General features: G+C 45.9%; 1 protein-coding gene across 1 annotated transcript in view; it reads right to left on the bottom strand.

Annotated features, from left to right (window-relative positions):
- Positions 1–14,633, bottom strand: part of LOC138671579 (synaptonemal complex protein 1-like) — a 122,109-nt gene that overhangs the window by 48,671 nt on the left and 58,805 nt on the right. Inside the window, exon 3 of the mRNA XM_069759757.1 lies at positions 4,127–4,219. Within this exon, the coding sequence (XP_069615858.1) occupies positions 4,127–4,219 (93 nt within the window). The remainder of the gene's footprint in view (positions 1–4,126; positions 4,220–14,633) is intronic.

The raw sequence follows: 14,633 nt of genomic DNA, 5'->3' as shown, positions 1-14,633 counted from the left end.
ACCCGGATGCAGCCCCACGGCCATTTTGGATCTGGGGCCTGCAGGGAGGAGACGCTCTATACAATGTGAACACACCGCCTTGTACCGAGGGTCTCAGGGAAGCCCACAGGGATACCCCTCCCTGCGCGATGCTTCCCTAAGCCCCCGGAATGCTGCGATCAAGTTTGATCGCAGTGTGCCGGGGGTTAATGTGCCGGGGCGGTCCGTGACCGCTCCTGGCACATAGTGCCGAATGTCAGCTGCGATAGTCAGCTGACACCTGGCCGTGATCAGCCGCGCTTCCCCCGTGAACGCGGCCGATCGCTATGACGTACTATCCCGTTGGTGGGCATACAGGAAAGGGGTTAACCCCTTAGTGACGGAGCCAAATTTTTGAAATCTGACCAGTGTCACTTTATGTGGTAATAACTCTGCAACGCTTCAACAAATCCCAGTGATTTTGAGACTGTTTTTTCGTGACACATTATACTTTATGATAATGGTAAATTTAGGTCAAAATGTTTTGTGTTTATTTATAAAAAATATCAAAAATTTGAGAAAAATGTTAAAAAATTAGCAATTTTTAAAATTTGAATGATTATCCCTTTAATCCAGATGGTCATACCACAGCAAACCATTAATAAATAACATTTCCCACATGTCGGCTTTAAATCAGCATCATTTGTAAAATGTTATTTTATTTTTTTAGCATTTTAGGAGGTTTCAAAATGTAGCAGCAATTTTTCATTTTTTCAAGGAAATGTCCTAAATTTTTTTTTTTAGGGACTTATCCATGTTTGAAGTGACTTTAGGGGTCTCATATATTGGGAAACCCCCAAACGTGATACCATTTTAAAAACAGCACCCCTGACATATCAAAAACTGTTGTCAGGTAGTTTATTAACCCTTCAGGTGCTTTACAGGAATTAATGCAAAGTGGTATGACAGAAATGAAAATGTGCATTTTTACCACCTAAATGCCTCTAACTTCTGAACAGATTACTACAGCTGTCAGACTCTAAGGCCGCTATTTGGTCTTGAAGTGCAATTGCAAACATCAGGACCACACAATCATGATCTGAGGTCACTAATTGGGATAAAGAGGAAGTCCCCACACTCTGTTAACCATATATAATGATGTAGTCACTATTTAGAGCAGCATCTAAGGGGTTAAACAGATTTGGACGGTGCAAACACTTATCGTGGCTGATGCAGAAAGTTGTCAGCTATAGTGCACAACCGACAGATGCTGGATTGTTACCTGTATGGGGAGGCTATTCTCTTATATGTCAGGTCAGTTAAAAGGCATATTGGCTGTCATTAAAGGGTTAAACCACTTTGTTACCATTTTGACAGTATGCTTCCGGTTACTGTCCATTTGGAAGACCCATTTAAATTCCTGGCTGATGGCTTAACCCTTTTCTGACATATGACGTACTATCCTGTCGAGGTGGTATGGGCCCGTATGACCACTGACGGGATGTGTGTCATCACCGATCAGCCGCACTCACGGGGGGTCAGCTGATCGGCCGGGTGTCAGCAGACTATCGCAGCTGACATCCGGCACTATGTGCCAGGAGCGGTCACGAACCGCTCCTGGCACATTAACCCCAGGCACACTGCAATCAAAAATGATCGCAGCGTGCTGGCGGCACAGGGAAGCGGCTCCCTGCCTGCTTCCCTGAGACCCTCGGAGCAACGCGATGTGATCGCGTTGCTCCGAGGGACTCCTACCTCCTCCCTGCAGGCCCGGATCCAAAATGGCTGCGGGGGGGCTTCTGGGTCCTGCAGGGAGGTGGCTTTCAAGCGCCTGCTCACAGCAGGCGTCGGGAAGCCTCCCTGCTGTGCCTGTGTGATCGCTGATCTGAAACAGTGCACAGCAAAGTGTCAGATCAGTGATCTGACCCTATATAGGGGACAAAGTAAAAAAGTAAAAAATATATATATATTGTTCCAATAAATACATTTCTTTACCTAAATAAAAAAAAAAACAATAAAAGTACACATATTTAGTATCGCCGTGTCCGTAACGACCCGACCTATAAAACTGTCCCACTAGTTAACCCCTTCAGTGAACACCATAAAAAAAACAAAAAAACGAGGCAAAAAACTACGCTTTATTCTCACACTGCCAAACAAAAAGTGGAATAACACGCGACTAAAAAGACGGATATAAATAACCATGGTACCGCTGAAAACGTCATCTTGTCCCACAAAAAACGTGTCATCAACAAAAAAATAAAAAAGTTATAGTCCTCAGAATAAAGCGATGCAAAAATAATTATTTTTTTATATAAAATAGTTTTTATCGTATAAGGCTACGTTCACATTTGCGGTGCGTCGGGCGCAACCGCGGCGACGCATGCGCCCCTATATTTAACATGGGGGGCGCATGGACATGCGTTTTGTTGCGTTTTGTGACGCATGCGTTTTTTGGGCGCAAGAGTCAGGGCGCAGAGGACGCTGCTTGTTGCATTTTTTTGCGCTATAAAAATGAACGCATGCGTCACAAAACGCAGCGTTTTGCTGCGTTTGGCATGCGTTTTTGCGTGCGTTGTGCGTTGCATCGCCGACGCAGCACACAACAACGCAAATGTGAATGTATCCTAAAAGCGCCAAAACATAAAAAACATGATATAAATGAGGTATTGCCGTAATCGTACTGACCTGAAGAATAAAACTGCTTTATCAATTTTACTAAACATGGAACGTGGGGCCGCCGATTACAGTCATGAATATGCGGCTCCACCTCCCATAGGGGTGGAGCCGCATATTCATTACTGTAAATGAGCGGCCCCACGTGACCGCTCATACAGTAGAAGGTGCAGCCAGGACAGAAAGCAGCGCCAGCGAGGGAGCCGGCTGAGTATTTTGATAACAGCGGGCGGGCGCACAGGGGGTGGGAGGGGGCTGGGGACATGGATCTTTATGTTAAACACGAGAAACAAAAAAAAAAGGATTATTCATATCTTCTCTACAGCAAACGCTACTGCAGAAAAGATATGAATGGCGGCTTCAGCACGTGGGGGGGACAGCGCTTATCTCTAGAGCTGTCTCCTGCACGGCACACGGACTGCACACGGACAACGTCCGTGTGCGGTACGTGTTTTACATGGACCCATTGACTTTAATGGGTCCGTGTAATCCGTGCGCTCCCACGAACACTGACATGTCTCCGTGTTTGGCACACGGAGACACGGTCCGCAAAAAATCAATGACATCTGCACAGATGCATTGATTGCAATGTGTCTACGTGTGTCAGTGGCTCCGGTACGTGAGGAAACTGTCACCTCACGTACCGGAGCCACTGACGTGTGAAATCGGCCTTAGGTATCTTGAAATTGTATCCAAGGACGAGCCAGACTTGTGACAGTCCACAATTCTCTTCCTGATATCTTGGATTATTACTTGAGACTTTCCCATGATACTAGACAAAGAAGCAGTGTATTTGAGGTGTGCACTAAAATACATCCACAGGTGTGTCACTAATTAAATGCCTCAAAACATTTTCTCTGTCATTATTCTGGCATTTGGCAAATATTAATAATTATGGTAATCCTAATTGACCTAAAACAAGTTTTATTCTGATTTCTTGTCAGATATTGAGAAAAACATGTGTCTTTTATACAGTGTATGTAAACTTCTGGTTTCAACTGTATGTTTGGTATCACTGTAATTGTATTGACCTGCCAGGTCATTTTCATAGTAAAATGAGCATTGAAAATGTTAAAAAAGAATGCAGGATTGCTATTTTTTTCACTATTTTGCCACACTTTGAATTTATTTCCTGCTTTCCAGTACATAATAAAATGGATGGTGTAATTCAAAGGTACAACTTGTCCTGAAAAAAAGAAGCCCTCAGACAGCTATGTAGATAGAAATAAAAAAGGTATGGCTTTTGGAATAAAAGACGAAAAAAAGCAAAAGTGCAAAACCCTAAAATCTCCCAGTCAGGAAGGGGTTAAATACATGCTTTAAATACATGCTACATAAAAACGGACATGGATCTGTGAAAAAACACAGATCTTTAAATAACAGACTATAGATTATAATAAGTGTTCTGTCCATGTGCACGTATGTTCAACATGGACAAATGAAAGAGGTCTTGTACTGATCAAGGTACAAAAGTAAATGCAGCTTTTCTTACCAGTAACACTCTGGTAGCAGCCACTTCTTGTTCTCTTGCTCTGAGTCCACCTAGTTCTGTATCCTTTTCTTCAAGAAGTTTATCATACTGATGCTAGCAGACAAAATATAGAAAGAAAATGCGTTAACCAACATGAACATCTACGTATTTATCACTACTCGACTATTGCATATTTACCAAGCAATAGTAAAAGCTTACATTGAGTTGAGACTATGTAAACTGTATGCATATATACTGTTGATATATGTTATAAAAAGGGTGTAAGAAAGTGAAGAGGTTAATTTCAGATTGCCTTGAAGTTTAGGGCAGTGAAGTAGATATGGAACAATCGTGAATTAAGCAACATATGTTCTAGAAGATTACATTATGATCTGATTTTATGGCACATAAGAAAAGTGGAAAAAAATGTCAGGTGAAAATTAAGAGCGTGTCTATTTTTTGGACTATATCAATTAACACCTTCACCCTTTCCTTATTTGTTGACCCTACGTTTTCCTTTTTTTTTTCTTTACTATTGTACAGTGGAGATGTTTAGGCAGCGAAAAGGATAACGTTCCGATTGCATTACATCTGCCTGAACTAACAGCAATAGACTGTTCTGTGTTGGTAAGTGGTCATACATAGATCATACTGAAAGGGCCTGAAGAAGTCATAGATCATACTAAAAGGGCCTGAAGAAGGAAATGTAATCACACAAGGGCTCTATCTAGAACCAATATTTGCGTACTCAGATGACTTTTTGTACGGCCGGTTTCACACGTCAGTGTCTCCGGTACGTGAGGTGACAGTTTCCTCACGTACCGGAGCCACTGACACACGTTGACACATTAAAATCTGTTCAGATGTCATTGATTTTTTGCGGACCGTGTCTCCGTGTGCCAAACACGGAGACATGTCAGTGTTCGTGGGAGCGCACGTATTACACGGACCCATTAAAGTCAATGGGTCCGTGTAAAACACGTACCGCACACGGACGTTGTCCGTGTGCAATCAGTGTGCCGTGCAGGAGACAGCGCTTCATTAAGCGCTGTCCCCCCCACTGGTGCTGAAGCCGCGATTCATATCTTCCCTGCAGCAGCGTTTGCTGTAGAGAAGATATGAATAATTGTGTTTAAAATAAAGATCTATGTGCCCCCCGCCCTCCCACCCCCTGTGCGCCCCCCCCCGCTGTTCTGAAAATACTCACCCGGCTCCCTCGTTGGCTGTCGCTGCTTCCTGTTCTGGCCGCATCTTCTACTGTATCAGCGGTCACGTGGCCGCATATTCATTACTGTAAATGAGCGGCCCCACGTGACCGCATACAGGAGAAGATGCGGCCAGAACAGGAAGCAGCGCCGGCGAGGGAGCGAGCCGGGTGAGTATTTTCAGAACAGCGGGGGGGTTGGGGGGGGGGCATCCACAGCCTTTCCTGTGTAAGTTAATACTGCTGTGGTAGGCCAGTATCACACGTCCAGATAATTCTGGTACCGGAAAAAATCGGTACTGGAATTATCCGTGTCCGTGTACCCCTACGTTTCTGTGGCACACGTACCAGCATCTGGTGCTGAAGCCCCATTCATATCTTCCCTGCAGCAGCGTTTGCTGTAGAGAAGAATAATTGTGTTTAAAATAAAGATCTATGTGCATTCCATGCGCTCAGATGTGAGAATCATTGGATGCCATACGCTAAAGGGACCCCGAGCTTAGCAGGAAAAACGCTGCATAAAAATGTGCATTTTTGCAGTTTTTCATGTTTTGTATGCATTTTTCCCAATCATTAGAATGGATGAAAACTCTGTAAATACTGACATGCTGAAGATTTGAAACTGCTTCAAATCGGCATGGAAAAAGAAGCAAAGTGTGCATTAATTTCAGAAATCTCATTCACTTTGGTTGGACAGTAAATTGTAGCGTTTTTCGCTGCACAAATGTGACATGTGAAAATACCCTTAAACCATGAGCAGGCTTTGAGTACTTAGTGAGTTTTTTATCTCAGTATTTGTTTTCCAAGACTTTATTGTTTTAACAAATATGAGGAACCGGGGAGGAATGAAGGGGGGTGGATGAGGGGGGATTTAAGGGAGGGTCAGGACAAGTGAGGGAAATGAAACAGACAAATCACACATTGAAGTGCGGAGTGGCAACAATAGCCTTAATAAAGCAAGGGGCGCAGCCCTTGAAACACACTGTCTAATAACTTTTTGTTGCATAAAGAATAATGTGTAACGTAAACAGGAAAGAAAATGGGTTAGGTATATTTTAACTTGTATAACGCAAGGGTCGCAGCCCTTGGACGAACTAGGCATACATTGGCTCATGAGAAGCAGGGGTCCTGTTCCTTGAACGGATTAGTAATTCTAACTTCGATTGTAGTACAGAGGCAGTATAAATTGAAAGTTCCCCAGACAAGGCAGATATACTGTCAGGGAAGAATTAGTTGCGAGGCAGGTGTCATCCTGTGTTACCTTATGGCAATGAAAGTGAGTTGAGGTAGAAGCAGAAGTTCAAGGAGGAAAACACTGGTCCCACTTATACCATTTCTGGTAAAACTTGCTAAACTCATTATTGGATAAAGCGAATTTGAGTTCAAGATCCCTGTGTTGTGACATTAATTTGATTATAGTGGGTTCGTTAGGGAGGGTTGTATTTTTCCAGTGGTATGCTATGGAGTTTTTGGCAACCATGCATAGGTGTAAGATAATTTTTAACAAGGAACGATCTAAAAGGTGAGTGTCCAATGAGAGGAGAGCTAGTTGGGGAGAAAGGGTGACTGTAGGGCCTGGAAGTTTGGCTATTATCGAGGATATGCTTGACCAGAAGGTATTGACCGTGGGGAAGTTCCAGAATATGTGTAGCAACTCACCCCTATGTCCGCAGTTTCTCCAGCAGAGTGGGGAGATGGACAGGTTCATGTGTGAAAGCCTAGATGGGGTGTAGTACCATCTGGAACAAGTTTTAAAGTGGGTTTCTAGGAGAGACATAGAGATTGTGGAGGAGTATGTGGTTGAAAATGCCTCTTCCCAGTCATCTGTAGAGGTGGATAGGTTTAGGGACTTCTCCCAGGCTAGGATATAGGCATTTTTAACAAAGGACGTGTCCTTATTGAAGCAGTCATAAATAAACTTATGGCTCCAAAATATTCTGTGATTCGGGTTGGTTAAGATTTTTAAAGATGGCTCCGAAAATCTAAGTTTGAGGCCTAGAAAAAGCTTGACGTTTTCCCTCAGTACGATGTATTCAAGGAAGGAGGATGAGGGAGCGTTGAATTTGGACTTTAGAGAACTAAAATTCAAAAGATTAGGTCCATCCGCTATGTCCCCCAGGGTTAGAATTTTTAGATCGGCCCAGAGGGGGGGCAGAGGTAGGTTAAGATGTGAGTAGACAAATGCGAGAGGTAGTTTAAGGAGAATGGATCTTTTTTGGCTGCGACCCTCTACTCTGGATAGTCTGGACCAGGCAAGGGAAATTGCTTGGAATATCGGGTGGTTAGGGATGTTTAGATAAGGGCTAGCTATGGCTTTAAAGATCAAAGATTTGAGTGGCTTGCCCTTGTTTATTTCCAACTCCAAATCGTACCAAGCCGGTGTTTTTTGGTTAGAAAACCAGTGAGCGCTCTGTTTAAGAAGAAGTGATTGGTAGTGAGCTTGAATGTTAGGGAGGCTCTTTCCACCATGATTTTTCTTCTTATATAGGGATCTAGTGTCTGTTCTAGATTTTTTATTATTCCAAACAGAGCTATTCAAATGAGCTTGGATCGCCGTTAGGTAGGACGTGGAGATGGGAAGTGGAATACATCTGAGGATGTATAGGATTTTGGGAAGCGTAAATAATTTGATTGCTAGATTTCTCCCCCACCAGGTCAGGTCCCTGTTTTTGAAGGAAACGCAGTCTTTTAAAATTGAGTCAGTTAATTTTTTCATATTTGAAGTGACTGTTTTTTCCAGGTCTTTGTTAATGATGACACCCAAGTAGGGGATTTCTTCTCTGCACCAATTAAATGATACAGATGTGTTTAGGCATTGGATTTCCTTTTGGCTAACGTGTATGGGCAGTATGTTGGACTTTGAGTTATTGATCTTGAATTTAGAAAGGGCCGAGAAAGTCTCCATTTCGTTGAGGGTTTCTAGTGTGGAGGATACCGGGTTTGTGAGAGTCAAGATAATATCATCCGCAAACAGACTGATTTTATGCTGGCGCTTGTTTGCGGGTATTCTGGTTATAATGGGGTTTTGTCTGATATGTTCCACCAGCTGTTCTAGTGCCAAATTGAAGAGTAGGGGGGAGAGGGGACAGCCTTGTCTCGTGCCGTTGCTGATGGGGAAGGCGTCCGAGATGTGGTTGTTGCAAATGACTCTTGCCGTAGGGCCCTTGTAGAGTGTCATAAGTGTGGAGACAAGGTTATTGTCGAAGCCAAATTTAATTAGGGTCTGTTTGAGGAATAGCCAGTCGATGCGGTCGAAGGCTTTTTCGGCATCTAGGGATATAAGTACCGTTGGTGATCTAGTAAGGTTTGTAAGTTTGATGGAATTCAAAATTCTTCTCGTAGCATCGGCGGGTTGTCTATTTTTGACGAAGCCCATTTGGTCATTCGCTACGAGATTAGGTATGAGATCGCTGAGCCTGTTGGCTAGAATTTTGGAGAAGATCTTAACGTCTGTGTTCAACAGGGAGATCGGTCTGTAATTTTTGGGGGAAGTGGGGTCGCCAGATTGTTTGGGGATTAGGATGATAGACGCCTCCAGCATTTCTTTTGGGAATGATCCTATTTTGGCGGCGTGGTTAAAAAGCTCTGTTAAATGGGGGGCAAGGATTATGTTGAAGGCTTTGTAGTAAGCATTATTGAAGCCGTCTGGCCCAGGAGATTTGTGATTATCTCAGTATTTGAAGCCAAAACCACTCCTGGTTTGGGATTACGAATACTGAGATAAAAAGACTAAAAAAATACTGAAAGTGTGCACGTGACCTTACTTATCTTAAAATATTTTTCTCCGGTTTTCTATCATCTAAATTTAAAGGGACACTGTCACCCCCTCCAGCCGTTATAAACTAAAAGAGCCACCATGTGCAGCAGTAACGCAGCATTCTAACAAAATGCCTCTTTTAGTTTTTGCTTCTGTTATTCCCTCAATAAAGCGTTTTATAATTTTCCCTAAATACCTATCTTTAGACCTGGAGGCAGGTCTGAAGCCCCCTCTTTGAAGCGCCCAACTGCTGTCAGTCATCTCTTCTGGGGCGCTGGTCGCCGCTCCCTCAGCGCTGTTTTCGTCTGAAATCCGGCGCCTGCGCTGTGCGTGCCTGCCAGGCGCATTGAGTATTGGCCGTCATAGCTCAGATGCCGGGTTCCTGACTGCGCCTGTGCGGGCAGTGCGGCCACCCTGTTGCTGAATCCCCGCCCCGCACTGTGTTATGCATTATGCACAGTGCGGGGCGGGGATTCAGCAACAGGGTGGCCGCACTGCCTGCACAGGCGCCGTCAGGAACCTGGTATCTGAGCTATGATGGCCAACACTCAATGCACCTGCCCCTGGCAGGCACGCACAGGATGAAGCAGAGGATGAAGCAGATCAATTGATTTCATATCAATGAAGTAGCAGCATCTCTGGGTTAAAATCCCCTTGTTTCTGCCTTATACTACATGTATATACTTCTCCATTCTACACATAGAATCTCTCTGCATGCAGGTTATACGGATATAGTTTAACTTTTCCAGTGCACTGGCACCTTACTATAAATTTTACTTTACTTATTTACAAAATACCATTACAAAGCAGCAAACAGTTATTTGAAGCTGCTGGTGCCTATGGAGTTCCTCGAACCTCAAGGTGTAGGTACCTTCAAAAGCTTGCTGTGGTGCATAAACCTAATATTCAGCCACCCTTAAACAGTGTTCACAAGCAGAAATGGTTAAAGTGGGCCCAGACATACATGAACACTAATTTCCAAATAGTCTTGTTTACTGATGAGTGTCAAGCAACCCTGGATGGTCCAGATGGATGGAGTAGTGGATGGTTGGTGGATTGCCACCATGTCCCAACAAGGCTGCGACGTCAGCAAGGAGGTGGAGGAGTCACATTTTGGGCCAGAATCACGGGGGAAACAGCTGGTAGGACGCTTTAAGGTTCCTGAAGGTGTGAAAATGACTTCTGCAAAGGATTTAGAGTTTCTGACTGACAACTTTCTTCCATGGTCTAAAAAGCAGAAACGTGCCTTCAGGAGCAAAATCATCTTCATGCATGACAATGCACCATCTCATGCTGCAAAGAATACCTCTGAGTCATTTGCTGCTATGGGCATAAAAGGAGATAAACTCATGGTGTGGCCACCATCTTCACCTGACCTCAACCGTACAGAGAACCTTTGGAGTATCATCAAGCAAAAGATCTATGAGGGTGGGAGGCAGTTCACATCAAAACAACGGCTCTGGGAGGCTATTCTGACTTCATGCAAAGAAATACAAGCAGAAGCTCTCCAAAAACTCACAAGTTCAATGGATACAAGAATTGTGAAGGTGATATCAAAGAAGGGGTCCTATGTTAACATGTAACTTGGCCTGTTAGGAGGTTTTGGAGTTAAATAGCTGTTTTGTTCAGTGAATGTGACCTCCTAATGCTGCAAATTCCACAAATGAGCATTTTCAGTTCTTTAAAACATATCAAATGTATAGAAATTCTACTGTGCCTAATAATTTGGAACAGTGCATTTTGAGTTTTTATTTTTTTTGGAGATTATACTGTTATCATTGGGAAGTTACTTCAATAAAATTCGATGTATAATCTAACGGGTGATGACTTTTATTAGACTGACTGTCATTTGCACCGACCCTTTAGGAAAATCCGAGAAAAATATCATTTGCATTATAATTTGGAACACAGTGTATTTGGCAAGGTTCTGAAGTTGACTTGGACTATTTTATGAGTACATTAAATCACAATTCTGATAACATCAAACTCACGCATAAATGGCGTAAAAAGCATATTGACTTTTTGGATATCGCAATTTCAGTTGATGAACAGGGACTTGTTCAGACTGATTTACATTACAAGGAGACGTCTGTTAATTCAGTGCTGCATTCCTCATCAGTGTAGGGAGGAGGGCTAAGCTAACAGTCTCTCTTGCATGTCTGAGCCGGAACTGTCGGGGCTGTCACCATTGTTTCAGGGGGAAGAGATTCATGACCAGAGCAGTTCAGGTCACCTGACTGATGGGGTGGGTCTGACATAAATAGCAGTCTGAGCGGGAAGATGGGACACTCGGCGGGGAACGAACTTGTGAGCAGTGAGACGGTTGACTTCCTCTCAATGGACCCACGCCAGCTAGCTGTGCCTATATCCCCGGCTACCAAGACTGCTGACACATTCTACCCTCAGCCCAGAGAGACATTCGCACCGGGTGGTGACCAGGATAGAGTGCATACCTTGGCTCCACTCACCACTGCAGAGGCACCGCTTAGTCCCATCCTTGCGGTGCCTGCTAAGGACCAGCCCGTGCTGTGTCAGCTGCACTGTGTGCTTCTACTGAACTTTCTGCTTCTTCCACTGTGCCGCTAACTATCATCTCTACCCCACCGTGTGCCCAGATCAGGAGATCACATGCCGAAGGACCCGGAGGATTCGTCTTCGCAAGGAGACAATGCTTCGCCCTTCTGCAGGACCGGATCGGAGACATATTGCGCATCCTGCGGCACCACCGAGGGATATTCCAGCCACCTTGCTCTGCCTCCTGTTTGTCACTGCATCCTACGCACCTGCTACCATCCTACACTTGGCATAGTCGGCAGGATGCAGTCCAATAGGCAGACCAAGCAGTTGGGGGTGGCCCCAGGTCTAGCCTTTCCCTGAGGGCCATGCTGAGTAATTTGCCCAATTTTACAGGAAGCAACACTATGCTGTGGAGCTGGGCTGAATGCCTTAGAATCATGATGATGCACCCCATGACCCCTGAACTGGAGGCTGAGGTGGCCATTATGGCACTGGGTGGAGTATCCATGGATTCAGTAATATTACAGACCACCTGAAACCGGGATACCTTTAACAAGGTGTTGCAGATCATGGAGGAGACTTACGGAGACCCCACAGACGTAGGGGACCAGAAAACACATCTTTTTAGTAGAATGCAGAGAGAGGGGGAGACCCTAACCCAATATATGAATGCATTGCAAGAGTTACACACTGCAATTATGAGAAAAGACGGCAGGGGAGTAGGACCCACAGACAATGTTACAAGACCTCCCAGTGACTGGTTTGCAAGATGTGCTGACAAAACAAGCCCTGCGAGAACGTATACAGTTAAACCCCCAAATGACTCTCTGAAATAGGGAGTGAGGCACGCATGCGTGAACAGGAGCAGGGGGTGACAGTCCCGGTGAGGAAGGTCCAGAGCGTGGGGGTGTCTGTAAATGCCATTGCTGAACCCCAATGGGTGGAAGAAATGAGGAGAGAACTTGTGAGTGTGAAAGTAGAGCTGGCTGAAATAAGGAAGAAAACAGAGGCCATCAGTAATTCTTCGAAAAGCAGGGAAGGCCCGAGCCCCGCCGTGACTCCAGAATGTTTAGTCAGCCGAGGTTCATCACTTGTTACAACTGCAGAGAGAGCGGACACATCGCAAGAGAGTTCACCAGACGGGGAAGAGTGACGAGTGACTTGAGGGCTCCAAGCCATGGGGATGACTCCTGGAGCCAGAACAGGTGAGGATGAGTAGTGGAAGTTTAGTGTCAACATGCCCCCTGATATTGTCAGAGATAGATGGTCATGCAGTGCAATGCCTAGTAGACACGGGCTCACAGGTGAAAACGATGCCAGAGGCTTACTTCCAGTGACATTTTCCTGGAGCAAAGCGGCCTGAATAGGGCCCTGTGATAAGGTTAATGGCGGCCAACCAACTGCCCATCCCAGTCGTAGGGGTTGCATAGATGCAGTGTCTATCTGTGGGAGAGACCTAGGACAGAAAGGTGTGATGCTAACCCAGGGAAAAATAAGTAATGGAACGCCATCGCCTTGGGAATGAACATGCTGAAGGAGTTTGGAAGCCGTCTCCTCAGAGACCCCTCTAACAAGACTCTAAAACAGTGGGGCCCACATATACCACAGAGAAGAATTTTCCAATAACTTGCACAAGTGGCACAAATACAGGAGTCTAACTGTGAGGGAGGAGTGTTAGGAAAAGTACCGTATTTTTCGGACTATATGACGCACATTTTCCCCAAAAAATTTGTGAGGAAAATGGGGGGTGCGTCTTATAGTTGGAATGCAGGCCTACCGGCAGTGGTGTGGTGGCAGCAGAGGTGTGGGGATGATGAGGCGCGGTGAGCGGTATGGCGTGAGCAGGGTCCCTTCCACAGGTGAGGTGACGCCGCTGCCCGGTATCCAAGGAGAGCAGCAGAGTCGGGTGAATCACGGCTTTCTCGGTGGAGGCAGCCATCTTCCTGAGGCCGCGCGTGCACAGATTGAGTTCTCTGCTTCCCGGTGCTTCAGGAAAATGGCTGCGGGAGGCCGCGCGTGCGCAGATTGAGATCGCGGCGGCCATTTTCCAGAAGCCGAATTCGCAGATTGAGAACTCGGCTTCAGGAAAATGGCCGCCATGATCCCCATCTGCGCACGCGCGGCCTCCCGCAGCCATTTTCCTGAAGCCCCGGGAAGCAGAGCACTCAATGTGTGCACGAGCGGTCTCAGGAAGATGGCCGCCGCCACCAAGAAACCGATGATTAACACAGCTCTGCTGCTCACCTTGGATACCGGGCCGCAGCGTCACCTCACCTGAGGAGGAGACCGCATGTCTGTCGCCGCTACAGCACTGCTTTAACCCCCAATGGACACCAGAACGTGGCGTCACCCACCTAACAAGGAAGGGACCCTGCTCAGGTGCACGCCATACCGCCCACTGCGCCACAGCATCTACGCACCTCTGCCGACACCATGCCTCCTGTGACCCTGCTCTGCCACCGCCAGCCCTCAGGTAAGATACCGTACCTTAAATTCGTACAATTAGACGGACCCCCATCTTATAAAAAATATATTTTCAGCAATTTTCATCCCAAATTTGGGGTGCGTCTTATGGTTCGGTGCGTCTTATAGTCCGAAAAATACGGCATATTTTTCGGACTATAAGACGCACATTTTCCCCCAAAAAATTGTGAGGAAAATGGGGGGTGTGTAGCTGGAATGCAGGCTTGCCGGCAGTGGTGTGGTGGCGGCAGAGGTGCGGGGATGATGAGGCGCGGTGAGCGGTATGGCAGGAGCAGGGTCCCTTCCACAGGTGAGGTGATGCCACTGCCCGGAATCCAAGGAGAGCAGCAGAGCCAGGTGAATCACGGCTTTTTCGGTGGAGGCAGCCATCTTCCTGAGGCCGCGCGTGTGCAGATTGAGTTCTCTGCTTCCCAGGGCTTCAGGAAAATGGCCGCGGGAGGCCACGCATGCGCAGATTGAGTTCGCGGCGGCCATTTTCCTGAAGCCGAATTCACAGATTGAGAACTCGGCTTCAGGAAAATGGCCGCCATGATCCCCATCCTCCCGCAGCCATTTTCCTGAAGCCC

This window comes from Ranitomeya imitator, chromosome 3 (genome assembly GCF_032444005.1).
Source record: "Ranitomeya imitator isolate aRanImi1 chromosome 3, aRanImi1.pri, whole genome shotgun sequence".
In the NCBI taxonomy this organism is placed as follows: domain Eukaryota; kingdom Metazoa; phylum Chordata; class Amphibia; order Anura; family Dendrobatidae; genus Ranitomeya; species Ranitomeya imitator.
Note: the sequence above shows the minus strand (reverse complement) of the source record. Positions and strands in the feature narration are given on the sequence as shown.